This window comes from Anoplopoma fimbria, chromosome 8 (genome assembly GCF_027596085.1).
Source record: "Anoplopoma fimbria isolate UVic2021 breed Golden Eagle Sablefish chromosome 8, Afim_UVic_2022, whole genome shotgun sequence".
NCBI lineage: Eukaryota > Metazoa > Chordata > Actinopteri > Perciformes > Anoplopomatidae > Anoplopoma > Anoplopoma fimbria.
In genome coordinates this window covers 6,361,609-6,388,639 of record NC_072456.1, presented here as the reverse complement: position 1 = coordinate 6,388,639, position 27,031 = coordinate 6,361,609, and the positions used below count along the sequence as shown (strand labels likewise).

At 38.6% G+C, this 27,031-nt stretch overlaps 2 protein-coding genes across 3 annotated transcripts in view; one reads left to right on the top strand and one right to left on the bottom strand.

Annotated features, from left to right (window-relative positions):
• The first annotated feature begins 137 nt into the window (after positions 1 to 137).
• On the top strand, positions 138 to 23,916 carry pomgnt1 (protein O-linked mannose N-acetylglucosaminyltransferase 1 (beta 1,2-)). 2 transcript variants are annotated; one of them, XM_054602828.1, is made up of 22 exons: positions 138 to 320; positions 492 to 742; positions 1,768 to 1,870; positions 2,566 to 2,681; positions 2,777 to 2,842; positions 3,115 to 3,228; positions 3,341 to 3,458; positions 3,853 to 3,951; positions 4,173 to 4,300; positions 5,190 to 5,260; positions 5,570 to 5,645; positions 6,382 to 6,465; positions 6,910 to 6,951; positions 7,208 to 7,266; positions 9,143 to 9,215; positions 9,783 to 9,911; positions 10,463 to 10,588; positions 10,797 to 10,861; positions 10,992 to 11,036; positions 11,139 to 11,274; positions 11,659 to 11,768; positions 23,816 to 23,916. In XM_054602828.1, the coding sequence occupies exons 2-22, from the start codon at positions 623 to 625 to the stop codon at positions 23,823 to 23,825; spliced, it is 1,890 nt and encodes a 629-aa protein (XP_054458803.1). In that variant the 5' UTR covers positions 138 to 320; positions 492 to 622; the 3' UTR covers positions 23,826 to 23,916. The 2 variants fall into 2 exon arrangements, with proteins under 2 accessions (XP_054458803.1, XP_054458802.1); XM_054602827.1 differs by lacking the exon at positions 23,816 to 23,916 and adding an exon at positions 13,221 to 16,372.
• Positions 21,297 to 27,031, bottom strand: part of LOC129094590 (tetraspanin-1) — an 18,404-nt gene continuing 12,669 nt past the window's right edge. The window contains exons 5-7 of the mRNA XM_054602829.1: positions 26,257 to 26,400; positions 24,867 to 24,950; positions 21,297 to 21,356 (exon numbers count right to left, since the gene is read on the bottom strand). Coding sequence (XP_054458804.1) covers positions 21,297 to 21,356; positions 24,867 to 24,950; positions 26,257 to 26,400 — 288 coding nt within the window. The remainder of the gene's footprint in view (positions 21,357 to 24,866; positions 24,951 to 26,256; positions 26,401 to 27,031) is intronic.

Sequence of the window (27,031 nt, the reverse complement as noted above, 5' to 3'; positions counted from 1 at the left end):
CAAAAAGTATTTCACCTCTCTTACTCAAATATAACTGATAATTATAATAATAATAATAATAATGAACGGTGACTAATATTATTCATTATACATCCTGTTGAGGGGAGTAATGAGCCTAACATTGTTTATACCGCAGAGAGAATCACAGAAGAGAAGAAGGGGGATGGTTTTCAACACGAGAAGAAGAAGCTTGGTGACGTCGTTTGCTCTGCGACAAAACACCGTGAATGTAGCATGTAGCAGCAGCTACAAGCGACTTTTCTGGATATTGCTGCTGACTACGAGATTAAAACGACAATGCGGGCTTTGCTGACGACCCTGTGAGTAGTAACGTTAATATCTAAGCAGAAAAGAGACGACTGGGGTGTGCTAAACTGAGCCAGTGAGCTAGAAGTACCAGAGATACAATAAGTTAATTGTGCTGGTCAGCTAGCTGACGTTAGCTGAACTTTATTTCTGACCGGTGTCGTGATTTTTTTCGTGTTTTACAGATGACTATGTGACAACCAGTCGTGTCTCGGTGGTGTTGTGGAGCAGTGCATGCCCCCGGAGCAGGAGGTGGAGGAGGAGGAGGCCAGGCGGAGGGTCTGAGCTCTGTTGTCGGCGGCTGTCTGTGTCCGGGATGGAGACCTGGACCCCAAATCCCAGAGCCAAGCCTTTCATCCCTCGCCAACAAAGAAGCTTGTACCTCACCTGGAAATACAAACTAACCAACAAGAGGACGATTCGTCGGTTCTGTCAGGTAACGTCCAGGGAAACACAGCTGTCTCTGACGGTGGAGCTCTCTCTGCTAAAAGCTGGAGTGGAGCTGTGTTTCATCAGCAGCTGCTTAGAAAAGTCCCATTGACTTTTTCTAAGCAACATTGCACATCCTGCGCTTTAGAAAATCTGACACTTGAGTTACTCACTTTTGAGTTTACAAAACTGTACTTGTTTAAGTTAGTTATTCTTCTTCCCAGTGTGGTTTTGGATTCACGTAATCACGTTAGTTCACTCTTTCGATCCAAAATGTTACACATTATCAGTCATTATCATGTACACAACAGCCGCAGAGAAGCAGTTGTTGGCAATGATAATGTTGAAGGGAGCCTCCAACAATGCTCACTAAATATGTAGGAAAAGCTAATAATGCAAGAAAAAAATACAATCTAAGACCTGCAACAGTGAAGAAGTTATAATGTACGATTCAATATAATATATATGAAATAAAGTTAAATGTATTTGTGGTAGACAGGTGGGCAAAGGTAAAGTGAAATGGAAACTCTTCTCAGGAAATGTAGTGTAAAAGTTGCAAGAAGGATTGCTGCTGGCAGCCTGCTTTCAGTCATCATGTTTTTTCCGGGAGTGTTAAATGATTGTAACATTATTTCTTAAATACTTTCACATGCGAAGTCTTATTGTTTACCATACCACACTTTCCCTTAATCTTTCTAGTTGTATTTGGCAGTTATTGGCAGTCTCTATTTGTTGGTGTTAACAAGAAGGCAGTTGGAATGGTAGAGAGGTTGAGGCTTTGTCAATCTGTGATGGGAGTGCATAGTTATTAGAGTTGCACATTTAGATCACTGAGCAGTGTGTGCAATTTCAATAGAGTGTTCCCTTTGGAGATGTATACAAACATTGCTTGTTGATTCTACCACAGTGTGTAACATGATGTTGACAGCAACTAGCCTACCTGCCTTGAAACCCTCATATCAACCAGAGCTAAGGAAGGTCTGACTAGAAATGAAATATGTTCAGAATTCAGAGTGTCTTTTCCTCCCACAGGCTGGTGCTGTGCTGTTTCTGTTGATAACTGTGATAGTCAACATCAAACTCATCTTGGACACAAGAAAAGTAGCCAATGAAGATGCAGCAGCTCAAGAATATGGTGAGAAACATGTCCAGTGTTCATTCTGTTCACATCATTTCTTTCACGTTCGGACTAGCACAACTACTTTATGCTCTAGTTCCAGCTTGTGGCTAAAATATGACTTTGGCATGTAATTTGGTCATATATTGTGATGCAAAGAATAGTGACTGTGTCTTTTTTGTAACACTTGGTATTACAATAAGATCTATAGGGATAAATACTGTTGTATTACTTTAAGTGGGCAAGGTTTCTAGAGCAGAATATGACAATCAAATCAATTGGTAACCCTCTTAAACTCTAGTCAGTATCACATATTTATTTAGTATTATCAGGTTCTAACTAATTATTGAAGCTATGGGATGTGTACAGAATAACACCATGACTATGGATATCTTTTGCATAATTTCCTCAAAACACTGCTGGACATAGTTGGTATCTTTGGAAACTCGAGGATGTCCACTGGAATGTTTTATCTAGAAGTTCAGCAAGTTTAAACAATGATTGGTTTGAAAATGAGACTGTAAAGGTAGACCTGTGGGTGGGTCTTTTAACAAGGTAGAAATCTTACCTTTTTCTGGCTTGTCTGTTATTTAGGGAAACAGAGATGTTTTGTTTTGTGAATTTCATTTGACACACTTTTATGAAAAATGTATTGCATCTCAGCATGGCTACACCAGGGAGAAACTAATCTTGGTTCTATGCTCCTTTTTTAGAGGACACAATACCCAACATGGAGACACCACGCAGGCCGGCTAATGGACGCAAGGTCCTGGACATTGAGGTGTACTCCAGCCGCTCAAAGGTCTACGTGGCAGTGGACGGCACCACTGTGAGTTAAAATGGAATAACGTTTCTTCCGTACAAGAATATAAAACTGACAAATTATCCGACTGATCATAACTTTATTTTGCTAATCTCCTGCAGGTGTTGGAAGATGATATGCGGGAGCAGGGCAGAGGCATCCATGTGATAGTTCTCAACCAGGCAACTGTAAGCATTTTCTGTCTTTATGTTTAATGTTAACAAATAACCTTTCCCTAAGTTCAGTTTTCTTGTTTGTTTTTTTCTCATTACAATCAATACTTTTCACCCATTTCTTCCCATGGTTGGTTGGGTAGTGTTGATAATATTTCTGATTGTGGTGTGATTCCCAACAAACAGCAGGCACTGAATTACTGAGAACTTTCTTTCTCAATGGAATTTTTTTTCATGAGGTCAAATCACAAAGGTCAGATAAATCAGTCACTGTCTGTTTGTCTCAGGGTCATGTGATGGCCAAAAGGATATTCGACACCTACTCTCCCCACGAGGATGAAGCCATGATCCTCTTCCTCAACATGGTGACCCGGGGTCGAGTCCTCATCTTCACCATAAAGGTCAGTCACTGCTTCTGTCTCAAAGATGAATCATATATCAGTTATTCATGTGATATTCATGTGTCTTACAGACTTGCAACACATTAAAAGATGACCTGTTTTTGTCCTGCAGGATGAGGGAACGTTCCACCTAAAGGATGCTGCTAAGAACCTGTTGAAGAGTCTCGGCAGTCAGGTGTCCCTCAACCTCAGCTGGAGGGATATGTGGACTCTAGTGGTGAAGAAAGGAGGTACAGTAGCAAGCTTCCACTTTACAAGTAGACATAAATCTTTCGGATGGCTTATTGGCACCCCAGTACAATGGGAGTGACCAGAAGTCTGTTTGTGGTCTCCAATTTGTTGACTAATATTTGAAAAACTACAGCAACATTTATTTTCAGAAGAGTATTTTTAATTTATAGCTGATTTAACACCGGGCTGTTATGTTCCATTTTTTAAATTAAGTTTCTTAACACATAGTGGAGTTAAACAGAGATTGCTTTTTTTTTGGTTCACATGTAGTCAACAAAAATAAAGAGAATGTTCAGCGAAGGGGAGACGTGCAAGGATCAAGTCAGAATTTAATAAGTTTAATGAACTAATCGAGCTTGCCTCATGAGGATACCTGTGTGTTTGGGGTTCCAGGTCAGGTGTATGGAGAAAAGCACTCAAAGTCTCCAGCTCTGTCCACCTGGGGAGACCCGGTGCTGCTAAAGACCGAGGTGCAGCTCACCGCCTCTGAAGGTAAGATACAGTTCTTGCGTGCTTGGAGAAGTGTAAAATATGTCTAATTGCTAATATTGCGATGCACCTTGATGGGCCAAAACGTAACCAAACCAAAAGATCCAGTCAGTAAAATGGAGGAACATTCTCTTGATGTCTTGAATCTAAAGCTGCACGTGCACACACCTGCTAGCGCTTGATGGAGATGTCTAACAAACTGAATGTGGTCCTCCGTCCTGCAGAGGCGGAGTGCCACTGGGCAGACACCGAGCTCAACAGGAGGAGGAAGCTCTTCTGCAGCAAAGTGGAAGGATACGGCAGCATCTGCAGCTGCAAAGACCCGGCGCCCATCGAGTTCAACCCTGACCCTGTAAGACACACAGCAGGACTCTCTATTTCTCCGACCGATGTTTGTTTCATTGAGCTGCACATAATGAAGAAGGACAGAAAAGTACTTCAAAAGTATATAGGGAGATGAGTCTGACTCTGTTTAAATTGGCTTTCTGACGAGGCAATAGGGACCAGTACTTTTGCACAGAAGGAGGATTTTGTCCGCATCACTTACATTGGGATAATGAAGGGATTTCTCTATTACCAGTATGAACAGGATGAAGGATTACAGCCAGCAAACCTGTTTCAGTGTTGACCTCTCAATAGACAGACTTGAAAAATTGTGAACTGAATTGTGAAATTTAATTAATAATTAATTAATAGGCTTTAGAGTTGCTGATTCTGTATGTCTGCCAGAGCCCGATTTCCTGTTTCCTTTCTTTATGCTTAGCTAAGATAACAGGCTGCTGGCGTTGTATGTTGATTTTCTCATCTAACTCTCTGCCAGAGAGTGAATAAGCATATACCTTGAAAGTAAATTACTGTGAATTGCTGTAAAAATCACAGCATATTGCAAAACAGTGTATGAGCGCAAAAAAAAAAAAAAGATGAACAAATATGTAGAGAATTGGTTTGGTCTATCTATTTACTTAATGTTGATCCAGACTTGCTTTGTCTGTAGAAATATGAAGAGCAATACTTTATTAAAGACATACTTGCATTGACTTAATTTACTCACTGTGCATGACTCTGGACTTCTTCTTTTGTCCAAGACAATATAAAAAGAAAAAAATATTAAGATTAGAATATTGTAGCAGTACGACAGATGGTGTGCTTGATCTTTCCAGTCTAGATTCACAGAAAATGTTAGTCTACATTTTATAATTGAAAAACAAAACTTGAGGACTCACTTTATTTTCTCTCTCCAGCTTCCCAAAAATAATGTCGTCACTGTCCCAGTGGCCGTCATAGCAGGGAACAGGCCCAACTATCTCTACAGGTAAGATCTAAAGTAACAATTACCAAAATGATGACACTGGTACAATACCATGGCAAATTCCTAAACCATCAGGAAATAATACTTGAATAATAGAAGACAAAACATGGAATAAAGATTATTATATTTTTAAAATTACATTTTTATATCCTTCTGTGTGCCTTCATTAATGTTGAGACCAATCTGAACCCATATGTAGCTGTCCATCCTTTGCTTGATTGGAATAAATCACATAGTCTTATGAAAAATAAATAGCTCTCGTTCATCTTTTTTCCTTAAACTAAATTGCGACAGCTTGTCCTCTGTTTTCAGGATGCTGAGGTCTCTTCTTTCAGCTCACGGCGTCAACCCGCAGATGATCACTGTCTTCATCGATGGATATTATGAGGTACAAGGTTTTACTTTCTTTTTTCTCACATCATATCCATCCAGGGTGCTGGTCAGTACACACCACAAGTACCAATACTGTGGCATTATGAGTGTAAAACTACGGATGCACGGTTTCCTGGAGCTGCTTGTTCCACAGTCCTTGACTAAATTAACGAGCCATGAAGGTCCGTCAGTAGATGAGTTCACCTGTAAATAGTAGTGTTAATTCAATACCTGAGTTTAGGTACTGCTACATAAATAATGCTTCGTTTATCCCCTTTAAAAAGCCCACCAACAGCCACTAACATCAGAGCTCAAACATTGTTCCGAATTAGTCGTCACAGAGTTTGAAGAGAGACTGCTTAAGTAATAGATATAAAAAAAAGAATAACCAGTTGAACATTTTCTCTGACCTCGCAATGGAAAAAGACGCTTTTGCCTTTTCTTAGTGGGGTTTCCCATGTTTAAAAAAACCCTGCATATATGTGCTTATTTAGCTGGAAAAGGGGTATCTGACTCCTTACTTTTAGAAATTAAAAACCCTCTTTTTTTTTTGTTAATAACAAATAAATCTCATATGTTAAATGTCTTAAAATAAACAGCCATACAGGAAAATTCACATTATACTTAAAATACACAAGAACAGGAAATAAATGTTCATTTTCATTTTCTGGTATGTGTTGCATCATATACCCCTGTGTAGCTTGATAAACCGCTCAACAACTCGTACATCTTTGCGTGTGTTTTCAATCCAGGAGCCTATGGATGTCGTAGAGCTGTTTGGACTGAAGGGAGTTCAGCACACACCCATTAGCATCAAGAATGCAAGAGTGTCCCAGGTAAACTACAGTTATTTCGCCATTTAAGAGTTAACACATAATGCATAAACCATATTTCCACTTTTATAATTACTAATTGATATAAGCCATTTTCACCTGGATTTTATGTTTTACTGTGTGCATCAAACAGAAGTAACTTGACCATCTACTTCTCAGGCTCCAGCAGATGTAACAAGACAGACATAACAAGACATGTCTGTTACAGCCTATATAGCAGAGAGTGAAGCCTCTTCTTTTTAGTGCATTCTTTTCTGACTCTGTAAAACCTATGCCTCTTCTTGCAAGAATAAAATACAACAAAGACACTCGATTGTTATGTTTTTTTCAACGCTCATTGAGACTCATCTCTGGACATTAACAGATAGGATAGAATGTTTTCCACCACAACGTCCAGCAGTTTTGCTTTTATACGTTTTAGCTTCTTTACTCTGCTCTCTGTTGCAGCACTACAAGGCGAGTCTGACTGCAACCTTCAACCTTCACCCAGTGAGTGCTTTGGTTTCTTTTTGTCATTACAAAAAACAAAAAGTTCCTCTTTCATGTATTTGATGAATGAGCATTGGAATGTGTGTTGTTTCAATTAGGAGCAACAGCTTTTTTTAAACTTTATATATTGTATTATAGGTCAGTTTATTCCTTGATTAGAACTATAATTTATCACTTGACTCTTGAGATCATTGAATACCTTAGATGTCTCATGAGAGCACTGACCCAGCATGCATTACTTTTTTATTTTCATCAGGAGGCCAACTTTGCCATCGTCCTAGAAGAAGACTTGGATATCTCCATCGACTTCTTCGGGTATGTCCTACAGTACGCACAAAGACTACTTAACATAACTGAGTAGTTATTTTATATACACTTAGAGCGGACAAAATTAGTTGACTTGTATATGTGGAGATGCGTAAAACGTAAACATTTTTGTGGGTTTTTTCTAAAGTCTCAAATGTGAAGATTTACTGGTTTTCTTTTTCGTACTGGATATAACATTTTATGACTAAAAGTTTTAGACTGTTAGTTGGACACAAAAAAAAACGTTGAAGATATAAGCTTTTTTTTCCTAACACTATTATGGGTTTTCTCATCTGTTGCAGAAATAAATCAACAGATTAATTGATAGAAGTGATTGATATACAAGACTTATCTTCATATTTCACTGCAAGGGTTTACGTCACTTTATAAAAACTCTTTAAATAACATTTAAGTCTTTATATCATATGTTCTTATTACTAATAATTTATAAAACAACAAAAATTACTGAATGCACAATCAATCAATTATTTCATTAGACATTAGAGGAGGTTAATGCATCCATTATATGGATAAAAGCTTTGATGAACAGTTAGTTTCTGTAATATTGAGCCCCTTGCTACCTGGACTTTAGGGCATCAGCAGAGAAAGCCCATAATCTCTATCTGCTTCCAGAATCACCACTAGGTGGCAGCAGATCCACTATGATAAAGCTGAAATCAGCTCTGTCAGAAACCCCAGCCTTCCTTTGTTGGGCAGACTCGGCTTTGAACTGTGCGTTTTGCTGCTGTAAAAGTTCCCATCTCCCCTTCTGGGCTGACCGGCCCGTTTGAAGCACTGACTTCAAATAGTTCAGAAGCACTCAGCTTTTAGTGCCAGGTTATTCTCTGAAACAAGCTTTGGGCTCTCAGAGGGGAGTGAAAACTAAAACAAGCCCTCCTGTAAACAAAGACAAGCCTGTTGTTATTATTTTATGTTTACTGCCAAAAAAACATGTGTGTTTGGTAGTCCTCATAGTGCTTAATTATATTTAGCAGATATCAGACCAAAGAAATACAAAATGATCTTACATTTGAATTCATGATTCATCCATGATTAAAACATTTCTTTTTTCAGAATTTGTAGATTTCTTCAGACAATCTAATGCTTCCCCTCCATACAAAACAATACTGACTTCATACTGATCTGCTTCTAGCCTGATTTATAACCTGCACAGAGGAAACTGGCTCATGGTTCCACAACGAGGCATCAAGGTAGAGATAGAGAGAGGATGAACTTTTCTCATACTTGGGGGCTCTCTAGACACACCGGGTACAAAAACTCATGTTGAAACGCCATGGAAAAGTGCATTTGGCCTTAAGTGTCCCTTTTTCATGCTTCATCGTAATGATATTTTAGGCTGCCAGTCCGATCTCATCATCCAACATCAGGGTTGGACCTTACTAAGCAAATCCCTGCAGCAGGTTCAACATCTTGTGGAAAGACTTGAACCAAAAGAGCGGAGGCTGTTGAAGCAGCACATTAATGCTCATGGTCTTTGACATGTTCAACTACCCCACATTTTCAGGTGTCCACTTATCTTTGGCCATGTAGTTTAGTGATGTATATAGGATCTTAAGTTTGCCCCTCTCAACAAACTTTTTTGTGGTTTAGGTTTTTAAAAATGTCACTTTGCCAATCGTTGTCTGGAACTATCCTGCTTGATTGGTCTAAAATCTGGTTCATTTTTTATTGTATTTTGTCTTTAAGAAGATCTTTTATTAAGGTATTACACTGTTCTCTCCGATTTCTTCAAAGTTTACTGTCACTGTCGGTTAACTGTTGCCCAACAAGGCAGTTTTTATAATGATGTTTTTGTTGTTATCAATACTGATGTAGCTGGTTTTTTTCTGGACTAATGTTGTTGCTTTTCTGTATCTAACTGCAGATTTATGAGTCAGACCCTCCACCTGTTGGACGAAGATGACAGCCTGTACTGTATTTCAGCCTGGAACGACCAGGTGAGTGCCGACTGCCTCACCTGCTCAAACTGTACCTGCCCTTCGTCATAAAGCCTCTAATCTACATCTCTTTTCTGTGCTTTATCTGTTTAAAAGTCTATAAGGGCACATTTTTTTCTTTTCCTGATTACTGTTTACATGATGTTGTTACTCCTCTTCTTTTCATCACATACCTCCCCTTTTACACGCGTAAATGTAGTTCAAACAGCAACAAGCATGACTACTACATGAAATAATTATCCTACTGCAGTTTAAATGCAGGTATGTGTGTCTTTAGGTGTTAATAGTTGTGTAACTGACGTCTGAATCTCTGGAGGTTTTTAAGGATTGTTTGGAGTGACCTCCACTAAAGAGCATGTGATGAGGTGATCAGTTTTCTTTTAACCTGAGGGTGTAATTTAAAATCGTCCACAGTGGGGGACAACCACAGGATCTGTTTATCCGAGGTATCTGAATGAGTCTCATTGTTCCATTTTCCTCCTGCCCACTGATTGACCAGCGGGAAGACTTGATGCCCACATATTTTATGCGTCACTGACAGCTGTTCTTGTTTTTGTTGTTGTACAGGGCTATGAGCATACAGCAGAGGATCCGGCCCTGCTGTACAGAGTGGAAAGTATGCCCGGTCTGGGCTGGGTGCTGAAGAAGAGCCTCTACAAGGACGAACTAGAGCCAAAGTGGCCGACACCCGAGAAGGTGCAGCATTTAAGAACTTAACCAGTTTTTTTTTTTTTTTTTCCTACACTTGCTACCAGTTGTTCTTATTCTACATCCCAGCTGACATTTTTCAAAATTGCACCAGATGGATATCCAAAAATCCCATTGGTTTCAGTTCATTTCTTTGTAAATGACTTGGTTGGCTTTCATTATTTTTTTATTCATGTATTGACTTTTACAGACAGTTAGTGGCTAGCAACTGAAGAACGTTCTAAAAATCTAGCGGTAAAAGAGGCAGATATTTTTATAAAGAGCTGGCAAAGACTAAACCAGAGTGAATATTTCACTTTCATCAGGCGGAAAGAAACAATTTTCATGGAATTAACTAAAACTAATGGCTGCCTATAAGGTAGGAAATATTTTAAGAATAATGGTATAATTTAGTAATTGCTCAGCAATATGTATCTAAAGTTTCCATTAAATCTAAGGAGTTAGAACATACAGAACTTCATGAATGTTCTTTTTTAAATGTGTGTGAAATTGACATATTATAAAGTGTGGATGATCTCTGTGCCTTTTTTTTCTCGTAGCTGTGGGACTGGGACATGTGGATGAGAATGCCTGAGCAGAGGAAAGGCCGAGAGTGCATCATCCCCGACGTGTCACGCTCGTACCATTTTGGCATCATCGGCCTCAACATGAACGGCTATTTCCATGTAAGATCTTAGAAAGCTTTTTAAGGTCTTTAATAGGGCTCCATGATGCAACATTGTAACCCTGGGTGACACAATTCAGCATCAACATATTCGGTTCTGTAGCAGTCAAACAATCGTGTTTTTATTTTTCTTCTTAATCTTCAAGGTAAAAACACTATCTGACGATATATAGCTATTATGTCTAATTGAACTGTTTTCTGTCTCATAGGAGGTATATTTCAAGAAACACAGGTTCAACACAGTTCCCAATGTGCAGCTGAGGAACGTTGACAGGTGTGTACACTCAGGTTACATCATTTCTGTTCACTTATGTGCTGCTTTTCATATCATATACGTTCTTGAACTGTTTGCCGAAAATAATTAAGCAACACAGTGACAGCCTTGGTGTTCTTGTTCTTGACAGTTTAAAGCAAGATGCTTATGAAGTGGAGATCCAAAACCTGTTGAAGTGAGTGAGAGAGAAAAAACAACTGATTCCTTAAATTATTTAAATTACATTATGAAGCTATATTTATGTTACATGATATGTGTGGTTTGTTTGTGATCCAAGGGAAGCGGAGGTGCTGGACCACACTAAGAACCCGTGTGAGGACTCGTTCCTGCCGGACTCCGAGGGGAAGACCTACATCATGTTCATTAAGATGGAGACAGAGACGGACACATCTACCTGGACAGAGCTCGCCAAGGTAAGACAGAACGGGAGCACTGGCTGGTGGAGTTTAAGAGTCCATGCCAGGGATGGTTTATTTCTATGAGAATCAACTTGGCTTTATGCTTAATCATAGTTATGTTGTTGCTGTGAGGTACTGCATTTTTATCTTAGAGTTGTTGTGTGAACTCCTCCCTGTTAGTCCATTCCGCACTGCTAGTATCACGGCCATATTGTCAAGGATAAGGGGAGTTTTCACTTAAATGTTTTTGTATTTTTAGTTATTGATATTGATCTCTTGTTTTTTAGTCACAGGTTGAAACAATCCTTCACAAGTATGTTTAATGCTTTTGGCACATGAACCGAACCTTGCCTTAAGCAACAGGATAAGATTTCTTGTCCCTCTCCATCTTCTGCTCAGTGCCTCCATGTTTGGGACCTGGATGTTCGGGGATACCACCGAGGCCTGTGGCGGCTCTTCAGAAAAAGGAATCATGTCCTGGTGGTGGCCGCTCCAATATCCCCATACTCGTAAGTAAAAGCTCAAAGTTTACTTTGTGCGTTTGCATAGATGCCGTGTGATGTAAATTGTGCCATTCGCCCAAGTGCGTGTGCTGCCCAAAAGTTTACAAACAGAGAGCACTTTTATGACCACATCCAGCTAAGCAGACACAAAATGTGTTGTAAACAAAAAGGTGTACGTGTTTGCTGTTTGCTGTCCACTTTGAAGGATGTAATGTCCATCACAGCTCCACGTCTATACGCACACAGGTGTAATAGCTTTGTGGCCTCCTAAGAGTATCTTAAGATATAGTGTTTAGTAATATGATAACATGTAGCTAGTTATCTGTGCAGCACTGAACTTGTATTGTGATAAGGGTCGGCCTGTAGCAGTGAAATTATCATCATTAGCACCACATACTGAGCTCCAGTAATGAGTTTTGTGGCCTCTGGTCTCTGAAGGCCCTTTGGTTCCAGGTGAGGGGCCAAACTAACACCCTGCTTACTTTGTCTGCGTAGTGAAAGCAGCCCTGAATCTTAATTCTCCTAAAAATCTGAGTAGTGAATTTGTGGGAAGAGGTGAGTCTCCTTTTCATTTTGTGCCAAGGCGTCTTTGAGACACAGGCGTATGGATTTCTGAATCTATTAAATTTGGAGTGTATCTGTTCACTCAGACACTTGTGAAAAGGAAGACTGAAAAATGCATCTGTGGGAGGGTCAGCTTGTAAGAGTCATAACTCTGGATCTGTGTTTTTGGTAAAACACATCCCTGCTTAAGTAGTAGGGTAACTGTGGTTGCAACTTTGTGGAAATGGGTCTGGAGGTGCACCTCACAGTTGTCTCCAGAATTAAACACAAGTTGGTTGAAAGCTTAAAGTCATACATGTATTTATTACGCCAATTGTGCAGGAGGACACACAAAATTGTAAGACCCAAACAAGAACGGACGTGCAATCCTCCTGTGTCCCATTTTCAGCTTGGCTCTACTACTTCTACAGCTGTAATCTTTTCAGCACAGCACATCCTCATTTCATGAAAGACAGATCCCTGTCAACTCAACATAGTTACTGCAAAGTTATACATTTGAGACTTACTGTTTGTGTAAATAACTGCAGCCTCAAACTGTGGGAGTTATTTACTGTATCTTTTGCTTGAGCCTTTTTTTTTTTTTTTTTTTTTTTTTTTTTTTTTTTTTTTTTTTTTTTCCTCTTATGTAGTCTTATTATTAAGGCTTGATTGTCTGATGTAAAGCAGCATGAAAACATTCTTTTTCTTGATTTAAATATATTTTTTCTGCCATACTGTAGGTAAAAAACATGTCTTAGAACTCCTTTTATTTATTTATGTATTTAAGATAACCACCATTTCCAGCAGCAAACAACAGAAATATGTCACCATCTTTCCTTTTCTTATCTCTCACCACTGCCTGTCCACTCTCTGTCTCTGTCCTCCTGTCTGTCCATCTCTTTGTCTCATGACCAGTGTGAAGAAACCAGCAAGTGTCACTCCCATTCACTTAGAGCCTCCGCCCAAAGAAGAGGGAGCACCGGTGGAGCAGATGTAGACCTGATGTAACACACACACACACAACACACACACACACACACACACACACACACACACACACACACACACACACACACACACACACACACACACACACACACACACTTAATTCAACCAGCCCAGGCCTTAACTCTTCTTCTCCTCTCTTCACCAACAACCACCAATAATACAGTCCGGGATCCACAAAAAACTTCTCTGAATTTTCCTTGATGTGAACTTATGTACGAGAAGATACCTTGGAAATGGAGTCCTTATTTTGATTCCTTTCTTATTTCCAAACGAAAGGGGGATTAACACTACAAAATGCACTACTTCATCCGTCCAACAGCTTTACAAGGAGCGATGATGCTAAAACCCGCTTTGGTTAAAGGTGACTGAACAACTGAAACAGAATATGATTGTCAACAGGTGTCTTTTTCTGTTTCTGTAACAACTGTGGGCTGATCCGCAGCCTCGTAAATTCAAAAATTCAACTTTGACTTTTAAACAAGAACTGTACAAATGACAATAACACACTCGCACCAAGTAAGCTCTCTCAGTTTGGTGTGTTTTTAACTACTGAGTGCTTTGTTCATTTTGTACATACATTTTAACTTATGTCTATTTATTTTACATCTATCAATCGAAAAGAATTTATGTGGTATTATGGCTATTTTTTTTTTTTAGATCTAATTTTATCAAGATCAGTGCATTTTTAAGAGCCTAACGTTTACAGATAATGAAATGATAATGTACATACATGCCTATATATTTTTTGATGAAAAATGTAAAGGTTTAGCATATTTTTCAGCATTAGATATTGACTTTGAGTTAGAGAGTTGATAACAGCCCTGTGGGTTTTTACTATTATTGACTGCTTGGGTCAGTTGCCCGGATCAGGTTTCATGAGGGAAACTCAACGGTGGCTGAAAGAGACAAAAATGAGAAAATATTTATAGATTTAGCAACATACTCTCCTATTAAAAAAGATGTAAAACATTATGCTACCACACTTTTTCTAATTAGACATTTTATACCTTTTGTTCAAATCAGACAGTACCTAAATTATTTTTTTTAAATCATTTTTTACATATAGATGTTATTTGACGTTTAGAGCGCATACTCAAAACAAATGTGTATTCTTTGAAAATCAGAAAAAACAAGTTTATATTAAAGTTAGCTCCCAGGAAAATTATACTTTTAGTTGTTGGTGTTGAAAGTCTGTCATAAGCAGTAGCATTGAACATTTTCAAATGATATCCAGAGCCAACATTTACACTACAACACAAAAGTGGAAAATTATAAAAAAAAAAGTCAAACTTTTTTTTATTAAATTCAGTTTATAATTTTAGTTTCAGAGTTACATTTTTGGTCACATTTTCCCACTTTATTATTTGCTCTTTGTCTTAGAAATGCTACTTTAATTCTTAAAAATACAAAATAAAGAAACGTGTCACTGTTCATTTCATTGTGTTTGGAGCTCACGGCAGTGTTGTATTTGCTGCATGTTCCTAAATGCAGCGTACGTTTCAAACCACTGAAAAATAATCTTGTTCTGTCTGTGGGCAGAGTTTTGGCCTCTCTCAGCCACCTAAGAGGATTTGTGGTTGCTGCTATTGTATTAGGGTCATTATTTCAATATCACAACGTAAATGTCTTTCAAAGTAACGAGCAGTTTTTTTGTTGTTATTGTAACGTAACATCATATTAGAGAAATTGGTTCTGTGGTACTTATGTTGGATTTTGAAACTGTTTTTCCAACAGTTAATTATGTTAATTATCTTGTTAACCCGGGATGAGAGATGGAATTTCCGAATCTCGTGATTATGAGATACTAAGTCATAATTACTATATCTTGTGTTATTTTGGGGGTATGCAATATGTTATGTTCAATTGAGGTCAAGCAACAACTTAAGTTAAACATAACATTTACTCCTCTGCAGTTTATCAAAAAGGAACTGGCGATCAGAAACACTAATAAAATAAAAACATTAAGCAATTTATTAACACTTAAAAAGAGGTACAAAACACTATAATGTAGCTATAAACTTTTTGAGGCATATCTATGAAGCATCTGTAACTTAAATTGATAGTGGAATCTTTAGAGTAACGTATGGATCGCTCTGTATGTTAGTTCAAAATATAAATCAATACTCGTAGGCTATGAATGTTGACTGCCTGTTTCCTAGCAATCACTGCCATGGGAAAAGCTGGAGACGTTGTTTCCATTGACACTGTTTCAACAATTATGTCCACAAACAGTTTAATCCTATTTTCACGAATGAACTCAGTGAACAGTACCTGCTGTAACATATTAGAGCATATTTTACTTTCATTAAAAGTGAGAATTCAGATGCTTCAATGAGAATTTACAGCTGTTGACATTGTAAAACATTTTTTGACTCACTTATTTTGGCATATAACTGCATTATAGTGTTTTATAGCTATTTATCAATTGCTCATGTAAAACTTAAAGACATCATTTAGGGGATTACAAAAATCAGCATTCATGAAATACCCTTTGTTCTCACCATTTCAAGTGAAAGGGGAGTGATTTTATTTGTGAGGAGAATATTCATCCACCTACTTCACTTTTAAGTGATTTCCATCTGACGTAACACTGTACCGACTAATTGAATGAGTGTGTGTGTGTGTGTGTGTGAATCACGTTTCAATGCATCGATCAGTATTTGCAGAGTGGTTTGATTTCAATGTGATTAATTTTGTGCTGAGTCAGATAATCCTGTCAGAGATAACCACTTATTCAGCAGTATTACAGCCTGCGTCATGACTGAATTCATTTTGTGGCCTGAAAATTTCACTTTGGTTTTAAGAAATAGATTATGCCTTCTTTTAAGATGCTTTTTTCATTTAGTTTTTTCATTGAACTCTTATTTTGGTAGGATATGTGTGTCTCTTTGTCAAACTAAATCATTGTCTCCTTAGCAATACGGTTGATTTTTGTGTTATGCTGTGAGATATTCTGTGTGTGTTAAAGGTCCATGGAGGTACTATAAGTTTCCGGTACAGTTTGACACATGTATGAGTTGTTTTATCTTTTATCATGGAGATGAATAAAGATGTTTTTTACTGAGGTTTCATAGTTGTGTTACACTCTTTCTTCTTTTTGAGGTCATACCCAACTGTATGTAGTTTAAATAATTCATATAGAAGGATTTATTATTAGTGCATATTATTCATGGAATAAACTTGTGGCTATTGTTATTCTTAGCTCAGATTTTTGTACTTGTGTGGCCTTGTGCTGCCGGCAGATTTCCCCAGAGAGCTCCAGGCAGAGCAACGGTGAGAGGAAACTCATGCGGCGAGGGAAATATATGCAAATCCTCTGGGCTCAGTGGACTTCTGCAGCCGTTGCGGTCTACCAAGGACAAATGTGGCTTCCTGCCCTTTGAGCTCAGACTTTCATAACCTGTGGTGTAATAAAACAGGACAGATTTGGTTCTTATCAGGGGCGACTGCACATCGTCAAAGTCCAATTATTGGAATAAACTTTTGCTTGTATTAGCTGTTGAATCCTTTAAAACATGATTTGAGTTTGAAATTTTCAATGTTTATCTTTAAACCGTCAAAGCAGTCTTGTGTTTCCCTTTGTTTTACTGCTGGGAAATTCATCTTGAAACTTGACTCAGTTAATCGACCAAAGATTCATGATACAGTTTGGTGATGAACTAAATGGGTTTAAAAGTTATATTTCCATCTGGAAACACCAAAAAATGTATTCGTATATTCTCTTCCCCTTTCCCTATCTTGACACATGGGATCTTCTGCTGCATTCTGACCTTTAGTTGTTTTCTTTTTCCTTCTGTCTCTAGTTGAGTCCCCAAACGTGCAGCACTAAGTCGTCTTTAAAGTCCAAAATTAGAAAAAAGTGGTTTTCAGAAAGAAGCAGACAGAAAAGTCTACAATATTTGTTTGAAGGATACATTATGGATATCAAACTGATTCAGCAGCATAAACAGGTTAAAAAGATAAAGCTAGAACCTAAAGTCTTCAGATCACAGTGTAAAAGTGAACTACCACATCACCTGGCGATTGAGACAGAAGACAATACAAATTAAGTCACTGTTGCTTTAAAGCCGGGATGGTCTTTATTTACTCTTTTAATCGTTAAAAAACAAAAGCAGCATGTGTATACATTCATTATACTTTCAGTAGCGTAGCATAGACGTCTTAACGCTAGTTAGTGATGTGCTAACGTACTCTACTTGCAAGCTCCACACATTTTGACAAACGAACGTAATGTTTAGAAACCCCTGTTTCTACACCTGTCTCACTTTGTTCTGTTGATTGTTCCCAGATATCAACAATTAACACTGTGAGGTATTGTTATGTACTGATAGAAACTATGTAGCAAACAAAAAAAACAAAAAAAAAACAGGCTCTATTGAGCCTGTTTTTACTGAAAATAATCCATTCTGATTGAAAACAGCTGAGGGTGCATGAACACCGGCCCGGTTGGCCATCCATTCTCTAACCGTTCTAATCAACATGGGACCTCAGCAGGGTTAATGAAGTCTGTCGTGTGTGTTTGTGAGCTGATGTCACTGTTTGTATTTATGAACCATTCTGCTGGAAACATTTGCATCACGTCTAATTAAGATGGATTTTCTGACTGAATATAAAGTGATATCTTTTGTGTGTCTTACTGCCTGTGTGTTACGCACTAACTGACACACACACACACACACTGACACACACACACACACACACACACACACACACACACACACACACACACACACACACACATCAGTCACCACCAGCTCTAGCTCCAGACCTGGCCATTTGTGCCTGTCAGTCAGAAGTTGCTGGTTCGTAACGCTGTGTGTGTGTGTGTGTGTGTGTGTGTGTGTGTGTGTGTGTGTGTGTGTGTGTGTGTGTGTGTGTGTGTGTGTGTGTGTGTGTGTGTGTGTGTGTGTGTGTGTGTGTGTGTGTGTGTGTGTGTGTGTGTGTGTGTGTGTGTGTGTGTGTGTGTGTGTGTGTGTGTGTGTGTTTTCGCTGCCTTTTAAATGTCATTTTTGACCTATTGAGCATTCTGATGAGCCAAGCTCAGAGGCTGATGGCTGAGATGTAGATGGAATATTGATTTTGTGTATGTGTGAGTGAGGGAGCCCAGGGTTATTGTTAAACATGGAGCGCAGCAGCACTGAGATGATGACCGATTTAACTCTAAATACCTTGCAGGTGTATAATTGGATGGAAGAACGAACTTGGTTTGTCTTCTCGCTCCTTATCCGTCCTTGTCTCTCCATTTCAACAAGCCTTATTTTCTGAAGGACATCAGTGTATGGTCACAACATAATTTATAGTTGAACAAAGGTTTTTGTTTTTCTTCTAGTATTGTATAATTAAACAAAAAGCACAGAAAGGTGAGAGATGATTTCACAGGAACTCATCTTTCCTTTATCTTCCATTATAACTGTGGTTTTTGTTTGTTTCGTTATTATTATTTATTCTCTTGGAATACATTTTGGGAATTGCTTTTCTGTAACTAATTCATCTTCCTCTATACCCTCACAGATGCACATTTACACATACATTCCCCCTCCCCAACATATGATACAAATACCTCCACATACATACACAACGACACCTATAGTACAAACACAGCAAGTTATCAGGTACTTTATGAACTTCCCCTTTTAGCCTCCATTAGCCTTACTATACCTTTAGCCATATTGGATCAATACTATCATCAGTTGTGCTGTACTGTGTCTCAATAACTGCATGTTGTGTTCATGTTTTTCCTCTTACATATTACATTGTTTGTTAGAAAATCTCTGTAAGAAACAAGAAAGGATGATGCCCTTTGAAGGGAATCATCTAAGTGTCGCGTTGAGTTTACCGTAGCTTTCATTCTGACGAAATGACCATCTGGAATTAAGTGCCAAAAAATTCATTTATCACCATTCTAGAAAAATGAAAAGAAGAAATTAAAGTGCCTTTTTTAAATTTAGAATTTGTATTACTTGGTAAAATGGCAACACCACTTGTTACCAAGCTGTTGCCTCTTCACATGTTAATTAGATATGTAGCAACGTTAGCATTCTAGTATCCAATTGATGCGTTTCCATTTATCTCTGTTTTCCTCTCCTCCAACTCATGAGAAACATATTTGGCTATTTTTCACCTATATTTTTCTTTTAATATCACTAACGTTGTCTATCTGCTGACTGGTGCTGGGCATTTAGTCTACCAGCGATTTAACTGAGGTTAATGCTAATAACAGAAACAATGCTAATGACAGCGGAACCATAAAACAAAGAATTGGGCCTTAACACCAAAACAAGGAGCTTAAAGATGCTAAAATGCTCTGTAGAGCTCGAGGGAACTAGAGCTAACTGCATTTTGTCCCTTTTCACATTATGCGTTGACATTTCATCCACCGTTAATATAAACATATTGATCAGAGTAGCTTAAAGAATGACATTTGCTGAAAATTTGAAGGATCTCCTCTCTGAGACCTCAAATTAAATTATGGCTATCGAATTCATGTCTTTGCACACATGACTGAAAATAAGTGATCTCTTGCTGTTGATCTCTTTCTCTTACTGCCATTCTGTTTCTCCCTCTCAAATTTCATCTTCACAATAGCTTTATTGGCATATCTTTCTCATTGCATTTTTCTCTTCTGTCGCACAGAGACAGTTGAACAAAGCCTGTGGATTTGTGATGAAAGCACTAATTCAGGAGCAATAGATACTTGCTGCATGGCTGAACAACACTCCGCCTCCTGTCCATTGTCAGGCCTTCTATTGGTCAGTATTTACTCACCCTTGTGTCACAATGCCTATAATCTTCAAGAGTAGGGGATGGAACATTGATGAATAGTAAACAGGACAAAAGATGTACTGAGCTCTGCTGTTTCCTTTCACTTGCCTTATTCCCATATATGGAATATATGGGAATAAGGCTTTGAATACATGTTTTTAAGTAAAGAATGGTGGTACAATCACGTTAATATACAACAAGGATAAATCGCCTTTTTTAGTGATTTACATCACTTTGTGGTAGTTTTGCATTGTGTACTCGTTTTGAATTGCTTTTATGGTTAGATGGCGCATCTTTGCAAAACTTTGCATCTCTTTGATTTCACTTTACATCGCTTTGGGGTCGTCTTGGAACTCTTTCTGATTGCTTTGCATCACTTTGTGGTTGTTTTGTGTCTCTTTGTGGTAGTTTTGTGTTCTGTGCTCGTTTTGAATCGCTTTTATGGTTAGATGGCGCATCTTTGCGAAACTTTGCATCTTTTTGATGTCACTTAGCATCGCTTTGGGGTCGTCGTGCAACTCTTTGTGGTCGCATCACTATGATGTCTCTTGGCAACGTTTTGAGTCGCTTTGTGGTTGTTTTGAGTCACTTTGTGATAGTTTTGCGTGTCTTAGTGCTTGTCAGCTAGTCCCTAACTCTGTCTGTCTGCTGTTTTGATGCTGGGCAGGTAGTTTACAGTGGGTTTATCCAAGCTTGTTGGATAAAAAACTCGCTCTGGAAACAGTGAGACTGAACAATACAGGACCAAAAGTAGCAGCTAAAAGAGGCTGAAAAGCTCTGTAAAGCTTGTGGAGTTGTTAATAACATTCAGTCGATTAAGAACTACAAGCAACACCTTTCAGATAGTAATTTCATCCATTGTTGATATAAAAAAAGAATTGATTCACTGTGCCATCATATACTCTTGTAAAAAAAGGTTGAGTAGTCCCAATAAAAATATTTATTTCAGGTGTATGCAGTCATCCCTGAGTAAAAATGCTGTTAGATATATTTTATTGGCAAATATGAAATATTTACACTCTGCAGGTGCTTATGAAACTTTTCTCTATATATCTAATATGCCACTGAGTTCTTTTCATTAAAAACATAACTTCATATTAAAGCTTGATATATTTCTTAAAAAAGAGGGAACCAAAAATTAAAGAGACAGAAAATAAATAATGCAGATTAAAATACAAAATCACATGTCTGTCGTTCCTTTAGTGTTTTCCTGAAGAAGTCTCAGCTGATTCTCTTGTCCAGGTGGCAGTACAAGTACATGGACACTATCATTGCGGCAATCTGGGGAAACATAATAGACATTTTAATCTTTTTTTTGCATTATATTTAGGCTACTAAAACCGTGCAGATCAAATGATAATCAGATGTAACAGAGTTATATAACAATAATAAAGAAAAGACTAGAAAACTAATTAGAAACTGCTCATATACAATGCCTATAAAAAGTATTCACCCCCCTTGGATGTTTTCCCCTTTTGTTGCTTTTATACATGAAATAGTGGTCAATATAATTTGGCTTTTTTGACAAGAATTTGCAAAAAAAAAAGCTTATTTCGTGTCAAAGTGAAAACAGATTTTTACAAACTAATGTCAATTAATTAAAAATATATAGTGTAAAATAAGTGTCTGCATAAATATTCACCCCCTTCAGGTCAGTATTTAGTAGATGCACCTTTGGCTGCAATCACAGCACTGAGTCTGTGCGGATATGTCTCAATCAGGCTGGCACATCTGGACACTGCAATTTTTCTCCATTCTTCCTTGCAAAACAGCTCAAGCTCTGTCAGGTTGCTCGGGGATCGGGCGTGAACAGCTCTTTTCAAGTCCAGCCACAAATTCTCGATTGGATTGAGATCTTGGCGTTGACTTGGCCACTCCAGAACATTCGCCTTGTTGTCTTTGAACCATTTCTGTGTAGCTTTTGCTGTATGCTTGGGGTCGTTGTCTTGCTGGAAAATAAATCTTCTCCCAAGTGGTAGTTCTCTTGCAGACTGAGTCAGATTATCCTCCAGGATTTGGCGATATTTTTCTGCATTCATGTTCCCCTCTACCTTTACAAGCCTTCCAGGGCCTGCTGCTGAGAAGCATCCCCAGAGCATGATGCTGCCATGATGGTGTGTTTGTGGTGATGTGCAGTGTTTGGTGTTCGCCAAACATAGCGTCTAGTCTGATGGCCAAAAAGCTCAATTTTTGTCTCATCAGACCAAAGAACCTTCCAATTGACCTTGGAGTCTCCCACATGCCTTTGGGCGAATTCCAGGCGAGATTTCATATGAGCTTTTTTCAACAGTGGCTTTCTCTTTGCCACTCTCCCATACAGCTTGGACTGGTGAAGAACCCAGGCAACAGATGTTGTATGTACAGTCTCTCCCATCTGAGCCACTGAAGCTTTTAACTCCTTCAGAGTGGTCGTAGGTGTCTTGGTGGCCTCCCTCACCAGTCTTCTTCTTGCCTGGTCAATCAGTTTGTGAGAACGGCCAGCTCTAGGCAGATTTAAACAAGTGCCATACTCCTTCCATTTCTTAATGATGGATTTAACTGAACTCTGTGGGATGTCCAGTGAGTTGGAAATCTTTTTGTAGCCATCTCCTGACTTATACTTTTCAATGATCTTTTCTCTAAATTGCTTGGAATGTTCTTTTGTCTTCATGTTGCAATTGTAGCAGGAATACTGATGAACCAGAGACTTGACCTCCTAGACACAGGTGTTTTTATACTACAATCACTTAACACACATCAACTGCACTCAGGTGATCTCTATTTCACTAATTGTGACACTGCTGGCATCAACTAGCTGGACCTCTGTTGAATTAGGTCACTTTACGTGTTCTAACAAAAACTAAGAAAAGAGATCATATTACTCCAGTATTAGCTTCTCTGCACTGGCTCCCTGTTAAATCAAGAATAGAATTTAAAATTATTTTACTTACCTACAAAGCTCTAACTGGTCAGGCACCGTCTTATCTTAAGGAACTTATAGTTCCATATTACCCAACTAGAGAGCTGCGCTCAATCAATGCAGGGTTACTTGTGGTTCCTAGAGTATATAAAAGTAGGATGGGAGCCAGAGCCTTCAGTTATCAGGCTCCTCTTCTGTGGAACCAGGTTCCAGTTTCAGTCCGGGGGGCAGACACACTCACCACTTTCAAGAGCAGGCTTAAGACCTTCCTTTTTGATAGTGCTTATAGTTAGGGCTGGTTCAGGTTCGCCTTGGTCCAGCCCCTAGATATGCTGCTATATGCCTAGACAGCCGGGGGACTACCTAGGATACGCTGAGCTCCTCTCTCCTCTTCTCTCCCTCCTTCTTTATGTATTAATCTCCTATTTATGCACATTACTGATTTTGCTTCTTCCCCGGAGTTCTTGTGCTTTCTCGCCTCGCAGGTTCCCAGGAATCTGGGTTATATTTGGACTGTCATCGTGCCACCTACTGAGGCCCTGCTGACACCCACTACTACTACCACTATCATTATTAGTCACATTACTATTATTATTGCCTGTACTATTACGCTTATTGACTTGCTTGTACCCTGGAGTCTTTGTGCTTTCTCGCTTCGCAGGCTTCTATAAATCGTGGCTGTACCTGGACCGTGGACGTGCATCCTGCTACGGCCCTGCTGACACCGACTGCTACCATCATTATTATTATTACTAGTCACATTACTATTACTATTACCTGTACCATTAAGCATTTTAGCTTTACTTCCACCCTGAAGCCCTTTTGCTTTCTCGTTCTGCAGGTTTCCATGAATCGTTGTGGTACCTGGACCGTAGTCGTGCCTCCTGCTGTGAGCCGACTGACACCCACTGCTACTTCGATTATTATTATTAGTCACATTACTATCCCTATTTTCATGGCTATAATTCTACTGTAATAATTGCTGCTGTTATTATAAGTAGTCTTATTATATGAATCATTTATGTCATATACATTGAATGTGTTGTATCTAAGAACTGTTATGCTGCTCATTCTGTACACATGACATCTATTGCATTCTGTCCATCCTGGGAGAAGGATCCCTCCTCTGTCGTTCTCCCATAGGTTTCTTCCTTTTTTCTCCCTGTTAAATGGGTTTTTTAGGGGAGTTTTTCCTGTGCCGATGTGAGGGAAGGACAGAGGATGTCGCATGTGCACAGATTGTAAAGCCCTCTGAGGCAAATTTGTAATTTGTGATTCTGGGCTATACAAAATAAACTGAATTGAATTGAATTGAATTTAAAGGGGGTGAATATTTATGCAAACACTTATTTTACACTATATATCTTTAATTAATTGACATTAGTTTGTAAAAATCTGTTTTCACTTTGACATGAAAGAAGCTTTTTTTGCAAATTCTTGTCAAAAAAGCCAAATTATATTGACCATGATTTCATGTATAAAAGCAACAAAAGGGGAAAACATCCAAGGGGGGGGGGGGGGTGAATACTTTTTATAGGCATTGTACCATAGTGTTATCCCTTCACCCATGTATTATCATTATCAAAAGGCTCTGTACACATATTGTATATCATACACATTTTGTACTTTTTGTACTTTTTCCATCCAGATCACATGGTGTGATTGGCTAATGAGACTCATACTCAGAAAAGCTGCCTCCATTCCAAGATGGCTGGGGTTCTAATCCCCCCTTATAAAAAAGATGCAGTATTACCACCACTGATTTTAACCAAGACACTAGCCTTGCAGTTGGAGTTTGTTGATTGGGGATTTTCAAACTCTTTAATATGTAGCCTATCAAAGCACTGACTCACACTTTAGAAAGTTCAGCTTTTCCTTTTGTGTTATTTTACCTCTAAGACTCCAATTCCTGCTGCGATGCCTCCCGCGATGTTGGCATGCTCTTTGAGGGTCTCCAAGACATGTTTGAAACAGCCCTGAGCAAAATGTTTGTGGAAATAGAAAACATTCTTAACAAATTGTCACAATACACACAACAGATAACAAATGAAGGCACAAATGGGCAAAAAAACAAGTGATTCACTCATATTGCAATATAACACACGTTTTCATAGTAAGGCAATCAGGGATGGCTGCAACTAAAATACAGAAGCTCATTCTAACTGTCAGTTAATGAATCAAATGTTTTTTCAGTTTAATTAATTGGCCATATTATCATGTTTAATTAAATCACCAGTTTTCAAACTCAAAAATAATGTCATTGTATTTTTTTTATTTTATCTGACCTCAGTCCAAAAACGAACTATTTCAGGATTTTTAGGCATGCTAGCGGTGGGTTGAAATGATGGCAATGACTGAAATATCTCAGTAACTATTGGACGGATTAGCCTTTTGCATCTCCCTCTCTTGAGTGTGGCTGTTCTGTCAAGTATAAACACTTCTAATTTCTGACGTGGCCAGACAATAAGTGGTACAACGTGGTTCTCATAAATGTAGCATATACTATAACATCAGAATGTTAGTAAACACAAGACATTTTTGAGTCTCCCACGTGCCATTCGGTGAACTCAAACATGTTTTCTCATTTTGTTCTGGAAAAATTTGGGTCTTAGAGTTCCTTGGGAGGTCGCTGTAGTAGACAGCCTGTCTAACCTTGACCAACTTAAATTGAGATAAGTTATAAGATAATTATTGTCGACGTTGTCACAACCATCAATAAGGGGTGTCATATAACTGATGCTTCGGTACCAAGTCGATGCCAAAATTCTGAAAAACGGTACCAAGGTAGCAAGGATCGTCTTTGAGACTAAAGGTGATTTTGTATGTATAACTATCCCTTAGCAAGTGACGAAGTGAGTGCTGACGCGTTAAACAACTGAAAGAACGCAGTAAACTTACTATCGATGTATATTGACGATTTGTTTTGTTTGTGTAATTTTACTGTTATATTGAATACGGTATCGTGAATCTTGGAAACCAACTGGCATTGGTATCGACTACATTTCTGGTATTGTGACTTCCCTACCATCAATGTTGCCTGTACATGTACCTCTATGAGAAAGGAATTGTTCATGTATACCCAGGACTGACTGATAAAATAAAATTTCCCTGGTCACAGTTAAGTTTTGACCGTTTTTATGTATATACAATACAAAGTAGTCAATGCAAATGCAGTGTTGATGCCGCCTCCATGTGTGGAATGGAAGTTAGCGTTGGAACATTCCATGCTCACAACTTGCGACTGTTCACATCATCTATCAGTAGTGCTGTTTTCAATCTTACCTGCACAGCGCTGCGCTCTGCCTTGTAAGGGCTGCAGGGGGCGCTGCTGGTCCAGCAGCAGCTGGGCGGCAGGCTGCCTCCGTTCTCCTTTTCAAACTTAGAGCCGAGAAAGTCTGTGTAGTTGGTGAAGCCGCAGCACTCCACCTGGAAGAAAGACGAAAACATAGCAAAAAAACACTTGACGAGAATGCTTTGTGGATAAATTATTCCTTTTATCCATAAGCATTACCCCTCTCCGTTGTGCAACCGTTTAAGTAAACTTTGTTAAAGTTTAGTGAGAGCCGTGCTGCTGTGTGAGAGGAAGTTGTCAGTTCAGCTGTTGCTTTGTTTTGGTGTGTGTTTGTATTCAGAACAAATCTTTATGTACTGTGTTGCATTTACGGGTAGGGCATTCAAAAAGTGTTCAACCATTGAAAGCAAACAAATGTCACTTTTAGACGCTTTTAGTGTTAACAACTAAATTCCATACACCTGACAATAGCAAATAAAGCCAAAATTTCTGCTTCACTCGATAAAGGTAAGAATGTTTTTTTTGTGTGTCAAGGTCAGACATTGCTGGAATGTTTTACATTGCCAATGAAAACTGAGCCATTGTAAAGCTGTCACACAGTAAGAATGAAAGTTTATTTTTTAAGTGAGTGACTTAGAAATAGAAGTTGGTCCCGGAGATACCTTGACTGAGACTATTGTGTGCATGTTAGGTAAAGTAAAACGAATAGACAAAAACAGACCAATGTTACACACAGTTAACAATTCTGTTATTGCTTTTGTTTAA

Excerpts from the sequence above, each read along its gene's own strand:
- pomgnt1 (XM_054602827.1), top strand. The coding sequence starts at position 623 with ATGGAGACCTGGACCCCAAATCCCAGAGCCAAGCCTTTCATCCCTCGC. Across the intron at positions 743-1,767 it reads CGATTCGTCGGTTCTGTCAG|GCTGGTGCTGTGCTGTTTCT; the intron begins GTAACGTCCAGG and ends TTCCTCCCACAG. Across the intron at positions 9,216-9,782 it reads TTTCAGCCTGGAACGACCAG|GGCTATGAGCATACAGCAGA; the intron begins GTGAGTGCCGAC and ends GTTGTTGTACAG.